Source organism: Lithobates pipiens, unplaced genomic scaffold (genome assembly GCF_037356315.1).
Source record: "Lithobates pipiens isolate NorthernLeopardFrog02 unplaced genomic scaffold, aLitPip1_a1.2 Scaffold_11, whole genome shotgun sequence".
Classification (NCBI taxonomy): Eukaryota; Metazoa; Chordata; class Amphibia; order Anura; family Ranidae; genus Lithobates; species Lithobates pipiens.
In genome coordinates this window covers 7,097,108-7,116,154 of record NW_027507696.1, presented here as the reverse complement: position 1 = coordinate 7,116,154, position 19,047 = coordinate 7,097,108, and the positions used below count along the sequence as shown (strand labels likewise).

The following is a 19,047-nucleotide window of genomic DNA, read 5'->3' as shown; positions in this document are numbered from 1 at the left end:
CAGTACGAATTGGCGGGGAGCGAGGGGGGGGCTTTGTTCCCCCGCATCGCTGGACCTCGGGACAGGTAAGTGTCCGATTATTAAAAGTCAGCAGCTGCAGTATTTGTAGCTGCTGACTTTAAATTTTTTTTTTTTAGGGGGTACCCCACTTTAATGAATCCAACAATCTGATGATGGCCGTGTGAGTGGAGGACTTTTTGAACAGATTCTTTATAGAATCCAATCAGATAAACATAAAGCAGTCGATGGAAAATATCATCTGTGTGAACATGAATAATTCCTGACAATGTTTTCGTTGTAGGTTCAGTTATTGTAATATAATAGTTGAGGTTTATGCCCTGTACACACGGTTGGACTTTCCGAGGGAAAATGTGCGAGCGGATCTTGCTGTCGGAAAATCCGATCGTGTGTGGGCTCCATCTGACTTTTTCCGTCGGGGAATTTCCAACACACAAAGTTTGAGAGCAGGATGTAAAATTTTCCCACATCAAAATCTGATCATTTAAATTCCGATCGTGTGTAGACAATTCCGACAAACAAACTGCCACGCATGCTCAGAATAAAGTACGAGACGAAAGCTATTGGCTACTGCCCTCTTTATAGTCCCTTCGTACACGTTCTACGTCACCGCGTTCTGAACGATCCAACGATCCAACGTTATGCGACCGTGTGTCTGCAAGACAAGTTTGGGCCAAAATCCGTCGGAAAAAACCCGAAGGATTTTGTAGTCAGAATGTCCGACCGTGTGTACAGGGCATTAAAGAGGAAGTAAACCCTGATTCCCTGCAAAGTAAAGCATAATGGACTACTGTGCATCACATAGAGCCCATTATGTGTCACTTACCTGACACAGGAGCCAGCGAAGTCACCGCTGTCCCCTGTAGTCTGGAGCCTCCATCTTCTTGGTGGGTCTCGCTGCTCCGGCGTTGTCATTTGTCGGAGCCGCGATGACGTCACTCCCGCGCATGCGCACGGGAGCCGCCACTCGCGGCATATCACCGTTAACTGCGGCTCGCTCAGAAGCGGTCCTCCTCCTTTATCTTCACCGTTGCCATGTATCCCGGAGTGACTTCTGTGATTGTGATTCGCCGGAGCCGCGATTACGTCACTCCCGCGCATGCGCAGGGAGCCGACACAAGCGGCATATCGCTGTGATCTGCGGCATGCTCAGTGTGCGCCGTAAATGGGGTGCCTGTCTTTCGGCAAATATCTCCTAAACCGTGTCGGTTTAGGAGATATTTCTTGGACCTACAGGTAAGCCTTAATCCAGGCTTACCTGTAGGTCAAAGTGGTTTGTAAGGGTTTACAACCACTTTAAAGTCAAACCACTTTGACCTACAGGTAAGCCTGGATTAAGGCTTACCTGTAGGTCCAAGAAATATCTCCTAAACCTACACGGTTTAGGGGATATTTACAAAAAGACAGGCACCGCTGTCTACGGCGCACACTGAGCACGCCGCAGATCACGGCGATATGCCGCTGGTGTCTGCTCCCTGCGCATGCGTGGGAGTGACGTTATCGTGGCTCCGGCAAATCACAATCACAAAAGTCACTCCGGGATACATGGCAACGGTGAAGATAAAGGAGGAGGACCGCTTCGGGGGCTTCGTTCTCAGATAAGTTATTCATAATCAGCTAGTATGCGATACATACTAGCTCATTATGCCTTTGCCTTGCAGGTTGCATAAAAAAAAAAAAAGTGCCTTTACTTCCTCTTTAATGATAAAATCATTATTTCGAATGGAATAACAGTTAAATGTGTCAGCTAGCAATATGCAGATTGTCCAGCAGGTGGCGCCGAAGCTCTCTGCGGCTGGGACAGGAAACAGTATAGAGAGGAAGCTGCAGAGTGACCTTCCAGGAGACAGCATGGCTTCCTGTGCAGTGTCTGGGCTGCTGAAGACTGGTGAGTGTTGGCGGCTAATGGTGACCCACAAGCTGCTCCTGTACCTGGCAGTGCCACCCCCCAGTGCTGCACACAGATCTCCTATCAGGGGGTGTAATGTCTCTAGCAATGATCCTCTTTGTCAGCTTCCCTGATGATCTGCAGACAGCAATCAGTGTCTGGCTGCAGCTTGTAAAGCCAGCACAGTCTTCTGTTTCTGTATTCATATTGGCTTCACCTTCACTGCACGATTCAGTTGACAGACCCTGACAGGGTGCAGAGAAGGCAGAGGAGATTACTTCCAAGGAAAAAAGGACTAACAAGAGATTACCATAGGACAAAGGCTGCTTAACCACTTGCCTACCGGGCACTAACACCCCCCTTCCTGCCCAGGCCATTTTTCAGCTTTCAGCGATTTGAATGAGAATTGCGCGGTCATGCCACACTGTACCCAAACACATTTTTATCATTTCATTTTATTTACAAATCGAGATTTCTTTTTTTTTTTTTTTTTTGGTATTTAATCACTATAGAAAATAGGGGTTCGGTATGCGCAAAATCAGTATATGAAACCCAACTATAAAATACAAGCAGCTGAACGCTAAAGGGAAAAATATATAAAACCCTTTGAAAAGTACTGGATAAATAGCAATGCGGTGCTGATGATACAAAAAAAAAAAAAACAGACTGATAAGTTGCTCATAGCATGAGATTAAAACAGTCCCCCTTTGATGTGGAAAATGAAAAAGAAGAGTTGACAGAAACGATCTCCTGCGCGGTGGTAACGGTGATCACAAGCGTTCGTAAAGTGCAACTTAAAGTGGTGTTGCCACCAAAAAAAAAAAATAGTTTAAAATTCTTAAAAAAATAAATAAAAATAATTGGAATTTTTTTTTTTTTTTTTTTTTTTTACTCACCTCTAAATACCTGTTGCTAGGGGGTCCCTCGTAGTCTGCCTTCTTCCTTTCCCGGGCTGGTGACATCACTTCCCCTCGCACCGCGCAGTCACCTGGGACCTGTCACGTGTCCGAGGTGACTGTGCGACGTATCACGGTGCCTCTCGCGCACACGCACAGTGGGTGCCCAGCTGTGAAGCCCCAGCCGGGTGCCCACAATACGAATGACGGCGCCGCGAGCGGAGCGGGGAACGAGGGGGGGGGGCTTCGTTCCCCCGCATCGCTGAACCCTGGGGGACAGGTAAGTCGATTATTAAAAGTCAGCAGCTGCAGTGTTTGTAGCTGTTGACTTTTTTTTTTTTTTTTTTTTAGGGGGTACCCCACTTTAATCCGTCATTCCATCACCAACCAGTTTTAATCTTATGCTATGTGCAATATGTCCGTCTGTTTTTTTCTATCATTAGCGCTGCACTGCTTTTTATCCGGTATTTAATCACTGCTGGGTTTTTTATTTTTTACAAAAACAAAAATGTTTTTTACTTTTTTTTTTTTCTATCAGTTAATGTTGTAACTAAGTAATTTTTCGCCTTCACTGATGTACGCAGATGAGGTGGCACTGATGGGCACTGATGGGCACTGATAGGCTGAACTAGTGGGCATTGATGAGGTGGCACTGGTGGGCACTAATAGGCGGCACGGATAGGCTGTATTAATGGGAGCGACACTGATGGTGATTGACAGCAGTGATGGGCAGCACTGATTGCCAGCACTGACTGGCATCGCTAATGGGCACTGGTGACATTTGTGGGCAGTGGTGGGCACTGATTGCTGCCACTGATTGCCCACTAATGCCAGCTATGGTGGGCACTGATTGGTGACACTGTGTTGCACTATTGTAATCAGGGCACTGATGATCAGTGCGCTGATTACATTCCTACATGTCCCCCTGTGAGGAGATGCCGCTGATCAGCTCTCCTCTCACTCTGTCAGTGTGAGGCGAGGAGAGCCGATTACCGGCACTTCCTTGTTTACATGTGACTGGCTGTGATTGGACATTTTTGCCTAGATTTTATAGAAATTAAAATTGCAGATGCGACCCCCCAGCCCCCCCCCCCCCCCCCCTCACAAACTTGGAATAAATACGCGTGGAAATTGCGCATGCTAAGCAGAATTCGCATTGCGATGTAAAAAAAAAATAATCACAATGGGAAGTCCCAGTGTGTGCCGCTTTAAATTTGCACCCAATTCGCAGTGTGAGCTGGGGCTGAACCCTGGGTGAAACCCCAAAGTGTATGTTGGGGCAACATTAAAAAAATGCAGTACAGCTGAGCTATCCCTTTACAGATCCTGCAACTACAGAAGAATACCCGCCGATCTGTCAGCTCCTAAGGCTCCATTCACACCTCAGTGTACCGGAATCGCAGGCAGAATCGTAGTAAGATACAGGACGCATTTGTGATGCCATTTTTTCTTAAGCGACAAAATGTGCTAAAATCACATCGCCAAATGCTCCTAGCTCTGTGCTGAGATTTGCTACTTGAGCTTCTTTGGAGCATTTTTTTTTTTTTGGGAGCGGAGGAAAGCCTTTTCAGATGAATGGTGCCACTGCAAAAACACTACACGAAAAAAAAAAAAGCTGAAAAACTACGCTCGGGTGTGAATGGAGCCTTAGTCTTGTTGTGGGGTGAAAACACAGCATTTTGATGGACTAAATGGTGTCAGCCCTGCCTAGTTGTCCTTTGCTAAACTACTAAAACATTTCCACTCTCCTCATCTCTACAACATAGACACTAATTATTTTCTTGTCCAATATTAGAACTAGGAGGGCAACTTTAGACCCCTTGACATAGCACAACAGGCTTGGAGAGAACACGAAAAGCTCAGAGTTTCTGAACTAATTAACAGGTATTTTTATTTATTGAACAGATATAATAAAACACTTCCAATTGTATATTCGCAGGCCAAAAACAGGAGAAGTCCCTTGTTAGGGTTTACATTAGGGTTGCACCGATACTAGTATCGGTTTCTGTGCCGATACCGAGTATTTTCCCGAGTACTTGTACTCGGGCAAATGTTCCCGATGCTTCACCCGATACCGGAAGTCAGTGGACGGGCAGAGTGGGTGGGAGAAGGCGGCGCAGAGTGCGGCACAGTCAGAGTCCTTGCCGTGCAGCGGAGCTTTGAAGGTAAGCCTGTGGGCAGGGGTGTGGGTCACTTGCAGCCATGTATATCGGTGGCCGGGCCATCAGAATCGTTAACGGAAGTGACAGCCCGAGTCTTCGTCAGAGGCTGTACACGGCACACCCATCTTAGTACACCCTGAACTCGGCCTCAGTAGCCTGCAGTCACAAGGCGGCAGCAGGCATCTTGTTACACCCAGCCCATATAGTTCACTAATTATATGGGCTGGGTGTAACAAGATGGCCACTGCTGCATTCTGACTAGGCTTACTGAGGCTGAGTGCAGAGTGTATACAAGATGGGCTCTTGTATAGTTACTGCCACTGCCTACCTATCATTGGCCATAATTGCCACCTATCAGTGCCAGCCATCAGTGCCACCTATAAGTGCCAGCCATCGGTCAGTGCACCTATCAGTACTGCAAATCAGTAGCCATCAGTAAGTGCCACCTATCAGTGCCAGCCATCACTGCCTGTATTGTATTGTGCTTTGAAAACTGTAACTTGACATAAAAGTATCGGTATCGGCAAGTACTTGAAAAAAGTATCGGTCCTTGTACTCGGTCTTAAAAAAGTGGCATCGGTGCAACCCTGGTTTACATACATTTTAATTAGACTGAACCAGAGAAAAGCATTTTCCAATGCTGTATAGTAAATGATCCATGATTGCGGTCAGGGCTGCTGTTAGAAATCATGGGGCCCCGCACAACCTACCGAACAGGGCCCCACCCCCACCCAGTAATATATCGCTTAAATGCAATGGTGAGCTTTGCAGCCATGCCAGAAATGATAGCCTTGCTACTGCCGCCTCCTGACACCTGGTATTCTGCCAGATAGTGTCCTGCCATCATATAGTGTCCGCCCGGTACTGTGAATGCGCAGTACGGAGCAGAAGAAGCTTTGGAAAATCTCAGAAGATGAACAGCGCCTGCGCCGTGAGTGGAGGTGGTAGCCCCACCATCCAAGCGGACATAGGGTTGGGAAAATTAGAGGGCCCCTCGCGGGCTTACTTCGCTCGCCACGCTTCGGGCTCGGCCTCTCTGCGATTGGCTCTTTTATATTCCAACTCTATGTCCCCTTGGATGGTGGGGATAGAACCTGGACTCACGGCGCAAGGGCCGTTCATCTTCGGGTATTTTCGGAATCTGTGTGTGCTGTGTACTGCGCATGCGCAGTACACAGCGGACACTATCTGATATGGGACAGTATAGGATAGGAAACCGGCAGCGCTGCAGATCCAAAGGTGTCCTGTCACAAGGCAGTACAGCTGTCTCTCCTGGCTTGGCAGGTGCCCGGGCACCTCTTCTTGAGTGATAGGCCTTGGGCCCCCTACAGGAGGGCTGGCTGTACTGCCCTAGTATCGGCCCTGATTGTGGCGCCCTTATCAGTACAGAATGTTCAGTAACCATCTGAGAGGGGAGGAGCTGTGGAATTTTGTTAATGTGTTTTTATATATTTTTAAAGCTTGCTGAAATCTCACCCCTCTGTCCCTGGAGCAGTATACTTGTTATCCTTCCTTCTGCATTTCAGTATATAACTGTTTGTTTGTTTTTTTGACAGGATTGCCAAGACTATGTTGGCAGGCGACGTATTTTCCAGCCCGGAGTTCTCTACTGCCATGCAGCAGGTTGTTTGCAACGGCCCAGTCCACTGCAGCGGAACAGACACCGGAGACGAGCATCAAAGGTGAGCGCAGATCCCTCCACCCAAAGCAGACACTTGACTGTCAGTTCTTTCTACTCCTCAAGGAACTCCGGGGGTCTGCACACCTGCCATGGACATTATGAGGGGCTCCCACCAACCCTGCTGCTTTTTATTTATTTATTTATTTTTCCCATTTTAAGAATGCAGCAGAAAGGTGAGGAGAGAGAGGAATTAAAGCAATGTGATTTCCTCACTTTTCATTCAGACATATAAAAAAACTAGCAGGTGGCTCATTCCACTTGCTGTGATCGGCATAAATTGTCATCACTATATAAGTGCCTCAAATGTATAAAATATATTTCACCTAAAATTGCAATAACACTGACCTGTAAAGGGAACATATAAAATTCAAATATTTTATTGTATGTTGTGTTTCAAATTAGAGCTGCGCCGTGTCTCCCGCTCTCCGTGCTGCCGTCCCCCTCTCTTCTCCCCCTCTCTCTTCTCTGTGTCCCCCTCCGTGCATCTGTCCCCCTCTCTTCTCCCCCTCCGTGCATCTGTCCCCCTCTCTTCTCTTCCCCCCCCCCCCCTCTCTCTCTTCTCTTCCCCCCCCCCCTCTCTCTCTTCTCTTCCCCCCCCCCCCCTCTCTCTCTTCTCTTCCCCCCCCCCCTCTCTCTCTTCTCTTCCCCCCCCCCTCTCTCTCTTCTCTTCCCCCCCCCCCTCTCTCTCTTCTCTTCCCCCCCCCCTCTCTCTCTTCTCTTCCCCCCCCCTCTCTCTCTTCTCTTCCCCCCCCCCCTCTCTCTCTTCTCTTCCCCCCCCCCCTCTCTCTCTCTTCTCTTCCCCCCCCCCCCCCTCTCTCTCTCTTCTCTTCCCCCCCCCCCTCTCTCTCTCTTCTCTTCCCCCCCCCCCCTCTCTCTCTCTTCTCTTCCCCCCCCCCCCCCCTCTCTCTTCTCTTCCCCCCCCCTCTCTCTTTTCTCTTCCCCCCCCCCCCTCTCTTCTCTTCCCCCCCCCCCCTCTCTCTCTCTTCTCTTCCCCCCCCCCTCTCTCTCTTCTCTTCCCCCCCCCCCCCCCCTCTCTCTCTTCTCTTCCCCCCCCCCCCCCTCTCTCTCTTCTCTTCCCCCCCCCCCCTCTCTCTCTTCTCTTCCCCCCCCCCCTCTCTCTCTTCTCTTCCCCCCCCCCCTCTCTCTCTTCTCTTCCCCCCCCCCCTCTCTCTCTTCTCTTCCCCCCCCCCCTCTCTCTTCTCTGTGTCCCCCTCTCTTCTCCCCCTCTCTCTTCTCTGTGTCCCCCCTCTCTCTTTTCCCCCTCTAGACCCCCCCCCCAACAGGGCTGATAAAAAAAAAATTGCTATAACATTTTGCAGCACGTGCACATAGCATGGAATCATTCAAATGGTTTGCAAATTAGCTTACACTCTAATGCCACGTACACACGATCGAATTGTCCAGCGGACTTGATCTGCCGGACCATAGTACGCCGGACAATTCGATCGTGTGTGGGCCCCGGCGGACTTAGAAAGTAGTTTTGACTCCAAATATGTCTGCCGGACTTGGCTTTCAGCGGACAATCCGTTTGTCAGTGTGCTAGTCCGGCGAACTAAGAATGACGCATGCTCTGAAGCAAGTACAAGACGGAGGCTATTGGCTACTGGCTATTGAATTTCCTTTTTCTAGTCCCGTCGTACGTGCTGTACGTCACCGCGTTAGAAATCGCCAGACTTTCAGAGTGTCCGTGTGTGGCCAAGTCCGTTCGTTGTAAATTCGATCGTGTGTACGCGCCATAATATGTTGTCCGAGTTGTAGTTCCAGCCAGTAAGTTCAGTTTGGGGGGGTAGCTAATTACCCCCAATTAAATTTTTTAGGTTGGTATAGGAAACCGAGGCACCCAGAAGAAGTACACACAAATTCCAATGAGGAACTGAACCCCAAACTCCAGTTCTTCGGTACAAACCCCCATGTGACCTGCAATATATTTCTTAATGTATTTATTTTCCTGTCTGTTTCCTGGATTCTAGATTTTGACAAGTGGCTTATCTCTGAGCCCCTAAAGCACCCCGACTTCTTTAATGTGAAGGAGCTCCTCTCGGTGAAGGCACTGTTTGATTCCCGTGTCCATCTCGGTCACAAGAAAGGATGCCGTCACAGGTGCGCTATGAAACTTATTGACCTCGATCTTTTCAGTAAAAGGTGGAGAAGCTGAATTTGGGGCAGAACTAAAAGCGTTCGAGGATGTAGATTTTAAGTGGGTCTTAACACTGGGAGACTGGCACAGTGGTTACATGATTGGGATCCTGTCCTGACGGTTCCCAATCTTAACCCCCATCCCACCGAAAGGTAAAACACATTTTAATGCCTAAGCACAGTTTTGCAACTATGATGTGTCAGTAAGGCTGGATTCACACTATCTTCACATGCGGCTCAGAGCGGGGGTCCAGTGTGTCCCCGGTCACCATTTCAGGTCCGATTTCAGCCTGAATTTGGACCTGAAATGGACCAAAAGACGCACAGGGCTTCTGTGCAAATTTGTACTGGAGCTGCAGCGGAGATATATGAACCTGTTGTGGTATTTGGGAACCCGCATCCAATTCGCAATAATGTGAACCCAGCCTAAAACTGTACATTATCACCACAACTACTTTGTGCATCCAGGTGGATTATACCTTGTGGGGTTTTTTTTAGGACAAATTGGGCTTTCGTTTTCTGGTAAATTGCAATGAAATTCTCCTGCCCCAGACAATCGCAGCGATACAACATATGTGTATGTTAGTTGTTTTTTTACCCGTAGTACAGCCCAGTAACAATAGTGTGTATTTTGCTTCTTCTTTTTATGCTACCTGAAACACACTGACTAATTAAAAAATTGTTTTTTAAATCCTGCCCAAAATATACTGACCTTAAAGAGGAAGTAAACCCTGATGGGTTTACTTCCTCTTTTTTTCCCTGCAAAGGTAAAGCATAATGGACTACTATGCATCGCATAGTAGCTCATTATGTGTCACTTACCTGACACAGGAGCCAGCGAAGTCGCCGCTGTCCCCTGTAGTCCGCCGCATCCATGTTGCTGGTGGCGTCTCGCAGCTCCGACGAATCACAGCGGCGAAGCCGTGATGACGTCACTCCTGCGCATGCGCACGGGAGTCGCGTCTCGCAGCTCTGCCGCTGCCACTCGGCGAAGCCGCGATGACGTCACTCCCGCGCATGCGCACGGGAGTCGACAAATTAGGCAAATCCATTCTTGGACTTGCCGCATTTAGTGCGCCTGCGCGCCGCTGTCTACGGCGCATGCACCATAGACAGCGGTGCCCATTTTCGGGCAAATATCTCCTAAACCATATAGGTTTAGGAGATATTGCTTGGACCTACAGGTAAGCCTTAATCTAGGCTTACCTGTAGGTCCAAGTGGTTTGGAAGGGTTTGCTTCCTCTTTAAATTTTGACCTACTTGAACCAAACACTAACCCTGGCACTGACCTAAATCAAACCTTGCTCTAGCTATTTATTTTATTTTTTATATACATTTTTGTTTATTTCTCTCCACATGGAGATCTTCAGAGAGAAAGAAAAGACAGGGGCAGGCTTCGCAGGGACTGGTCACTGTGATAGCCAATCAGAGGATATCACAATGATCAGGACACTCAGAACCAGGAGTCCCATGCCCCGATTGTTAGTACAAGACCCGGGGCTCCTGGTGAGAGCCCCACAAAGGCAGTTAATCATATATGCGACCCTATGGAAAAAAGCTCAGTCCAGTGAGGTCACATACTGTTTATGCGTACTGTTGGCTGGAAGGGGTTAAATAGAGATTTGTAGCTGTCTGTAAAGGCTTGGTTACTGTGCTGGGAGCTCATGCTTAGCACGCTCCTAACACAGAAACCTCGGTCTCAGAAAATCTTCCAATATGCCCTTTTGACAGAGGTATATAATCAACTGTAAAGTGGAGGAGGCCACACACACATACTGATCAAAGTTCGGCTTGTCCCTGCTGGACCAACTGAGTTTCAATCGGTGTATGGTTGGCTTGAGTCGGATTTCTGGTGTGCCGGTGTAGTGTCATATTTTGCTCCCCATCGTAGAATGCTCCAGAAGTGACGTTACGGCCAGAAATTCCGCACTGCGCAATGCGTTACAAACACTTGCGCCATGCGTTCCAGAGGATTTGCGACAATGCCGTTCAGTGAAATCTTCAGATAATGTCACGGAAGTGAGGCGAGGTAATCGTGATGTTAACTTTAGACAGAGCGGAGAACGGCGGAGAGAGAGCAGGTAACCGTGGCTCGGGGAGGGCATTACCTCCCCTCACTTCCGTGACATTGTCTGACGGTTTCACTGGTCTGCACTGTCGCAAATCCTTTGGAACGCATGGCGCAAGTGTTTGGAACGCATCGCGCATGCACAGTGCGAAATTTCTGGCTGCAACGTCACTTCCGGAGCATTCTACGATGGGGAGCAAAATATGACACTACACCGGGCATTGTAGAAAGAGAATGTAAGCACGATTTAAAAATCGAGTCGATGACTAAAATAAGAATGAATTCATTAAACAGGACCATTTTTCTTTATTTGCCTAGAATTCTTTTCAATTTCAGCACATGGTCTTGCAGTCAGAGGACACCATAGATTGTACATGCTTTTCACAGAAAGAATTTTGTATTTTGTGAAATGGTAATAGCCATATAATCTGCACTGACCTCTCTCTGGTTGATTCAGGCTGATGGAGCCATACATCTTTGGATGCCGTCTGGACCAGGATATCATCGATCTGGACCAGACGCTGGAGCATCTCTGGCTGATGCTGAATTTTACTGCTCATGTCGCTTACCGCAAGGGGATCATTCTGTTTGTGAGCCGCCGCCGTCAGTTCACCCACATGGTGGAGAGCTTGGCCAACGAGTGTGGGGAGTATGCCCACACACGCTTCTGGCAGGGCGGCCTGCTGACCAATGCCAACATCCAGTATGGGAGCGGTGTGCGGCTGCCGGACCTCATCATCTTTCTTAACACCCTGAACAGCGTGTTCGAGCAGCATGTGGCCATCCGGGATTCTGCCAAGATGAACATCCCAACGGCTGGTATAGTGGACACCAACTGCAACCCCAGTCTGATCACCTACCCGGTGCCTGGAAATGACGACAGCCCGGCCTCCTTGGACCTGTACTGCCACCTGCTCAAAACTGTCATCAACCGTGCCAAGGACAAACGGAAACAGATGGAAATTCTCTATGGACTAAGAGAGAAGATTGCCTCTTCCTAGCTTACTTCCTGTGCAGCAGAGAAAATATATAAGTTACCACTGCTGACTTCATTCTGAAAATGCCTAGTTGTCATATTGATCCATTTGCATCAGTACTGCTAAGTCATTGATGTGTAACACGTGTACAAATCATCAGTAACTGAGTAATACTCAAGCCAGGCATTTTTAGAAGATCTGTAATGGCAACTTTTATATTTTTCTTAGTATAGTTTTTTTTTTTTTTTTTTTCTAAAAGGGGTCTCCATTTAAAGTGGTTGTAAACCCTTACAAACCACTTTGACCTGCAGGTAAGCCTAGATTAAGGCTTACCTGTAGGTCCAAGAAATATCTCCTAAACCTACACGGTTTAGGAGATATTTGCCAAAATACAGGCACCGCTGTCTACGGTGCATGCGCCTTAGACAGCGGCGCGCAGGTGCACTGGGCGCGCCGCTGTCAACAGCGATATGCCGCGAGTGGCGGCTCCCGTGCGCATGCGCGGGAGTGACGTCATCGCAGCTTCATCGAATGACAGTGGCGGAGCGGCAAGACCCACCGAGAAGATGGATGCTCCGGACTACAGGGGACAGCGGTGACTTCGCTGGCTCCTGTGTCAGGAAAGTGACACATAATGGACTACTATGCGATGCGATGCGATGCATAGTAGTCCATTATGCTTTACCTTTGCAGGGAATCAAAGAGAAAGTAAACTCATCAGGGTTTACTTCCTCTTTAAGATAAAAACATTTAGTACAATGTTTCAGCCCTCCTGTAGTTCTGGAGTCTCAGCCAGACCAGGACCTGCGGATGCAAATTTCAGTTGCAGTGCTCCGTGGTCGGGAAATATCACAAAGCATTCACACAGGGGGGAAGCTTATTGAAAACCAAGCCAGCTGAAATTTTGACAGTTCTATGCTTTAAGACCCCTTTCACATTGGGGCGTTTTTCAGGCGTTTTTCATGCGCTTTAGCGTTAAAAAAAGCGCCTGAAAGAAGCCGCAACTGCAATTCCAATGTAAAAGCCTGAGTGCTTTCACACCGAGATTCTTTTCACACTGGGGCGTTTTTCAGGTGCTTTAGCGTTAAAAAAAACGCCTGAAAGAAGCTGCAACTGCAATCCCAATGTAAAAGCCCGAGTGCTTTCACACTAAAGGACTGCACTGGCAGGGCGTCAGAAAAACATCCTGCAAGCAGCTTCTTTGCAGCGCTTTTGGGAGCGGTGAATACAACGCTCCTAAAGCGCCCCTTCCCATTGAAAAAATTGGGAAGCGCCTGAAAAACGCTATTGGCAGCAGCGTTTTGTGGGCGCTTTTAACCCTTTATTTGGCCACTAGCAGGGCTTAAAAGTGCCCCAATAATGCTCTAAAAACGCTGGTAAAGTGCTGCTAGTTTAAGCGGCGCTTTACGAGTGTTTTTCGGGCGCTGACATTGTGAAAGGGCTCTTAAAGCACTTGGGCTTTCACATTGGGACTGCAGATTTGGCTTCTTTCAAGCGCTTTACAGGCGCTTTTTTTTTTTTTTTTTAACGCTAAAGCGCCTGAAAAACGCCCCAGTGTGAAAGGGGTCTAAAGGGAACCTGTCGAGATAGATTTATAGGATCTGTCAAATATATATAAACAAAGTAGCACTATATTTAACAAATACAAAAAAAAGTCCTAATAATAAAATGTTCATATATCTAATGAAATTTTACAAAAAATTCTTGACAATATGTTCCCATAGCAAATAAAACTTTTACCCATAAATGTCCACTAAAGTAGTGCCAATCCCAAAGGTTTGGTTTACCATTCACTGGAAAACATCTTTATGTGACATCCACCATTGGCAAGTGAGGGCAATAATCAACCTCTTATTTTTAAGAAGATCCTAAAGCACTTTGTGGCCTCCCAGTTTAAAAAAGAAAAAAAAAAGGGCTATTCTTCCAATATAGTAAATACCTTGGGTTCCTCCTTGGAAGGGGTTCCTCCTTAAACATTCATAGACTTTATGGGCTACTATATCAAAAAACATCAATCTGCCAGTAGCAGACACAATTATAATGAGAGAAGGGAAGTTCCAGTACTTAAAATATTACTAAGGGCAAAACATTTATTTTTAGTTTTGGATAGAGTGGAGATAGCAGCAATAAATGGCATATTCTAATATATCTGTGCTCCCATTAGGGAGACTATTTGTCCTATTTACCATTGTCATTAAAAGTAAAACGGCAAATTTTGGGTTGTCCCCCAAAAAAGTAATAGAGGGGAAATCTTCCAATGGGGGACATTCGTTCTGGTGACTTTGGGATCCCCAAGAGGTTCTCTTACTTAGTAGGAATTTTCTCTCACTTCCTGTTTGGTTATGGGACAGGAAGTGAAGGAAAATTTCCCCTATGGAATAAAAATAAACCTTACAGGGGTGATAACCCTCCCTTACGCTATCCAAAATGCCTATATTTCTACTTTTAAGTACTGTTAAAGTGCATTTAAAAGGCAAAACTTTTTTGTTTTAGGTTTGGATAGAGTAGGGCTGGCTTAGACCTTATATTTGTCCTGTCACCAGACAGAAAGTAAGTAAAAAAAAAAATAAACATTTTCAAGGTGTCGTCAGAGCAAGAGTCCTATGATTTATACAATGGGCACAAATGTTCCAGAAACAACTGTCAATGGCGGTAATTTCCTGACACAGGAAGTAAGGGTAAATCTCTCCTGTAGGATGCAGCAAAAAAATAAAATAAAAACCTGATTAAAATTTTAACCCTTCCTTACTCTATCCAAAACTAAAAAAAAAAAAAAAAAAAAAAGTTTTGGCTATACATACATTTAAATACAGACGAAAACTCCCAGTCATTTGTATCTAGAGCACATTGACAGTGCAAAGATCAGAAATCCTCTGTATCTTGTCTCCCCCAGAAGCTGGGAACACCCTATGTGTATGTGTGTATTTGACACAGAATGGTTTTGAGTGAGCAGTTTAAAATCTAGTAATTCTTGTAATTGTATAAAAGTAGCATTGAGTATATAGGCGTTCATTTCTCCCCTTGGTCTGCCATCCTCATTCTTTATCACACAGCGAGTCCCTGGCATGGAACAAGCTTGTAGTTGATGAAATCGGCACTCCCTAATTTCTTTGTCCTAGGTCAGGGATTTTGAAATGATGAAACCCAGAGGATCATCTGGACAGCCAGGCAACTAGCAGTTTCGGGAGGCAATCGGAGGTCGCAATGGCAGCCATTATTTTTTTCTTGTGACAGGTTTCCTTATAAGACAACTCACTCCCTATATTTCCTTCTTTACAAGTTGTACTTAAAAGATAAACTAAAAATGTATTTTCATTGAATGGACATTATGAGTTTCTTTTGTAACTTTTAATTGAAAACAATATTTGATATTTTGTATTTTTACGGTCTTGCTTTCTTCGTTATTATTTTTTCAATCAATTGAGTTCTCTTTGTCAGTAAAGTTCCCCTCGAGAGGCAACCTGAATGTGCAGCCAGCACCCTTGTTAAGCAAATGTTGAGATAAAGTACATCTAATGCCGCGTACACGCGATCGAATTGTCCGGCGTACTTAGTCCGATGAAACGCATTTCACCGGACAATCCGATCGTGTGTGGGCTTCAGCGGACTTTTCCAGCGTGAAGTCCGGCGGACTAAGAAAGTCGTTTTGCAGTCCAATCTTTCCGCCGGACTTGGGTTTCAGCGGACAATCCGTTCGTCAGTGTGCTAGTCCAGCGGACTAAGAATGACGCATGCTCAGAAGCAAGTCCGAAAAAGGAAGCTATTGGCTACTGGCTATTGAACTTCCTTTTTCTAGTCCCGTCGTACGTGCTGTACGTCATCGCGCTAGCAAACGCCGGACTTTCTGTGTCTCCGTGTGTGGCCAAGTCCGTTCGGTAGAAAGTCCGCCGGACTATCCGCCGGATTGTTTGCCCGACTAAGTACGCCGGACAATTCGCTCGTAAGTACGCCGGACAATTCGCTCGTGTGTACGCGGCATTAAGGCTCCTGTATGACAGTCTAAACAGGTCCCCATTCCCATTACTATGTGATGCGCAATCCTCCTAATGTAAAAAAAAAATAATAATAATCCTTTACCGTCCCTGATTGGAGCTGGCCATAGACGGTTGCACTCGGCCGGTTCCACTGGAAATGGCAGAGATTGAAACCATGTGTGGGCAAGCTGAATGTACCAAGTTGATCAATCGACTATGATACAACCAGCCTGCAGGATTCACTTGCGATCATCACTGGTGGCTGTTATAGCCGCTAGCAATAATCAGAGTCTTCTCCCAGCAGGGATGGTTACCTCCGCCGGGTGCCAATAGTGTCTCAGCAGGAGGGATTCCCCTGTCAGCACTGTCTGTGTTGATGGGGGGGGGGAATCGTGCAATTTTCTTAAAAGAAATTTGCACTGTCTATGGCCTGCCTAAGCCAATCCTCCTTTTGTGTCTCACATGTAGAGATGAGGTTGTGCATCCTCTGAACTGAATTTCACTTTTCTGTAATCCAATGATTTTTTTTGTGCCAGGTCATTCCCCGTCTCGTGGCACACATTGTCTATGGGACGGGGAATGACCTAGTCTGCAGTTGACTTGGGTAGAGAAATTGAGGGTCTCTATTTGAGAGTTTGAAGGATGCCCAAGTTCATCTCATTGCAGTGTCCAGTGGAAGGGATTTAGTGACACAGGCAATGGGTCAGAATAGGTGTGGTAAACTGCTGATTGCATCGCAAAATAGTAAAAAAGTGCTGAGTTTCCCTTTGTGAATAGATTGGGACAAAACACTCTTGGATAGAACTTCTATCTAGAACAATTGTTAGAAATGCTCCACTGGATTCTAGAGGCTGGAGACCTGGAACAACCGTGCAGCTGGTTGGAACGTCTAAGGACCAGTTAAGCCTCGTACACACGATTAGATTGTTGGCCAACAAAGCGTCAGACTTTTGTGTGAAGGACGTGTTCCAGGAACTTGTCTTGCATACAAACGGTACACAGTTGACGGCCAACAAACACAAACATAGTGACGCACTACGTGGAATTTCAGCTCTTGAGTGCCACCCTTTGGGTACATTCTGCTAATGTCTTGTTTGGTGAGCATGCGTTTGTACTTTCAACTTTTGTGTGACAGATTTGTGTACAGACGATAGGAAAATCTGACAACAGACCTTTTTTCCGCCGAAAATGTACTAGCCTGCCATCCAACATTTGTTGGCGGAATGTTGGACAACATTTGTCTGATGGAACATACTAGCGGTCGGATTTTAGGCAAACAGTCTGTCATCACACAATCCCCTGCTGAAAATGCAATCGTGCGTACGAGGCTTAATTCAGACAAGCAAGCAACCAACCCTTGTATATCATTCATGCCACTATAACAATTTAGATGTCAGTGCACACCCCTAGGGAGCACTACAATCGCTGCACCGCTCTCAATGCTTTACTCGCACATACACAGAAACATTTTAGTTTTAGCAATCGCCCCTTCTATGCTTCACACAGCACTGTTTAATCAGATTCTTCTGCTCACAAAGTAACCACCATCTTTTGCAATAAGTCTCTGGTTCAGCAACACCTTGTTCCTGGAAATCTATGTGCCCCTCATATGGTTTTAGCAGTGCACCATCCCTGGTAATTCCTGTGCCCCACCCATCTCAGGTTTAGGACTCTATCCTTTCGGAATCCCTATACCCTCCATCCCTAGTTCAGCAGTGCCCTGGCCCTAGAAATCCCTTCTCGCTCCTGCCATCCCTGGTTGAACAACACTCAGTCTGTGAAAATCTATGTGACACCTAACCCTGGTTCCTTTAAAATCCCTGAACCTCCATCCATAGTTCAACAGCATTCTGCTCCTAGAAATCCCTGTGCCCCCCATACTTGGTTTACACAGCATCCTGTCCTCAGAAGTCTCTGTGCCCCCCATACTTGGTTTACACAGCATCCTGTCCTCGGAAGTCTCTATGCCCCCTATCCATGGTTCAATAGCATCCTGTCCTCGGAAGTCTCTGTGCCCCCTATCCGTGGTTCAATAGCATCCTGTCCTCGGAAGTCTCTATGCCCCCTATCCGTGGTTCAATAGCATCCTGTCCTCGGAAGTCTCTGTGCCCCCTATCCATGGTTCAATAGCATCCTGTCCTCGGAAGTCTCTGTGCCCCCTATCCATGGTTCAATAGCATCCTGTCCTCGGAAGTCTCTGTGCCCCCTATCCGTGGTTCAATAGCATCCTGTCTTCGGAAATCTCTGTGCCCCCTATCCATGGTTCAATAGCATCCTGTCCTCTGAAGTCTCTGTGCCCCCTATCCATGGTTCAATAGCGTCCTGTCCTCGGAAGTCTCTGTGCCCCCTATCCGTGGTTCAATAGCATTCTGTCCTCGGAAGTCTCTGTGCCCCCTATCCGTGGTTCAATAGCATCCTGTCCTCGGAAATCTCTGTGCCCCCTATCCATGGTTCAATAGCATCCTGTCCTCTGAAGTCTCTGTGCCCCCTATCCATGGTTCAATAGCGTCCTGTCCTCAGAAGTCTCTGTGCCCCCTATCCGTGGTTCAATAGCATCCTGTCCTCGGAAGTCTCTGTGCCCCCGATCAATGGTTCAATAGCGTCCTGTCCTCGGAAGTCTCTGTGCCCCCTATCCATGGTTCAATAGCATCCTGTCCTCTGAAGTCTCTGTGCCCCCTATCAATGGTTCAATAGCGTTCTGTCCTCGGAAGTCTCTGTGCCCCCTATCAATGGTTCAATAGCGTTCTGTCCTCGGAAGTCTCTGTGCCCCCTATCAATGGTTCAATAGCGTTCTGTCCTCGGAAGTCTCTGTGCCCCCTATCCGTGGTTCAATAGCGTCCTGTCCTCGGAAGTCTCTGTGCCCCCTATCCGTGGTTCAATAGCATTCTGTCCTCGGAAGTCTCTGTGCCCCCTATCCGTGGTTCAATAGCATCCTGTCCTCGGAAGTCTCTGTGCCCCCTATCCGTGGTTCAATAGCATGCTGTCCTCGGAAGTCTCTGTGCCCCCTATCCGTGGTTCAATAGCATCCTGTCCTCGGAAGTCTCTGTGCCCCCTATGCGTGGTTCAATAGCATCCTGTCCTCTGAAGTCTCTGTGCCCCCTATCCATGGTTCAATAGCGTCCTGTCCTCAGAAGTCTCTGTGCCCCCTATCAATGGTTCAATAGCGTCCTGTCCTCGGAAGTCTCTATGCCCCCTATCCGTGGTTCAATAGCGTCCTGTCCTCGGAAGCCTCTGTGCCCCCTATCCA

General features: G+C 47.2%; 1 protein-coding gene across 1 annotated transcript; it reads left to right on the top strand.

Moving 5' to 3' along the window:
* Positions 1-1,779: 1,779 nt before the first annotated feature.
* MRPS2 (mitochondrial ribosomal protein S2) lies at positions 1,780-15,210 on the top strand. The gene is made up of 4 exons (XM_077468355.1): positions 1,780-1,906; positions 6,521-6,646; positions 8,616-8,745; positions 11,307-15,210. Exons 1-4 carry the CDS (start codon positions 1,870-1,872, stop codon positions 11,848-11,850), a joined length of 837 nt encoding a protein of 278 aa, XP_077324481.1. The 5' UTR covers positions 1,780-1,869; the 3' UTR covers positions 11,851-15,210.
* The last annotated feature ends 3,837 nt before the right edge of the window (positions 15,211-19,047 follow it).

Excerpts from the sequence above, each read along its gene's own strand:
- MRPS2 (XM_077468355.1), top strand. The coding sequence starts at position 1,870 with ATGGCTTCCTGTGCAGTGTCTGGGCTGCTGAAGACTG. Across the intron at positions 6,647-8,615 it reads ACCGGAGACGAGCATCAAAG|ATTTTGACAAGTGGCTTATC; the intron begins GTGAGCGCAGAT and ends CCTGGATTCTAG. Across the intron at positions 8,746-11,306 it reads AAGAAAGGATGCCGTCACAG|GCTGATGGAGCCATACATCT; the intron begins GTGCGCTATGAA and ends TGGTTGATTCAG.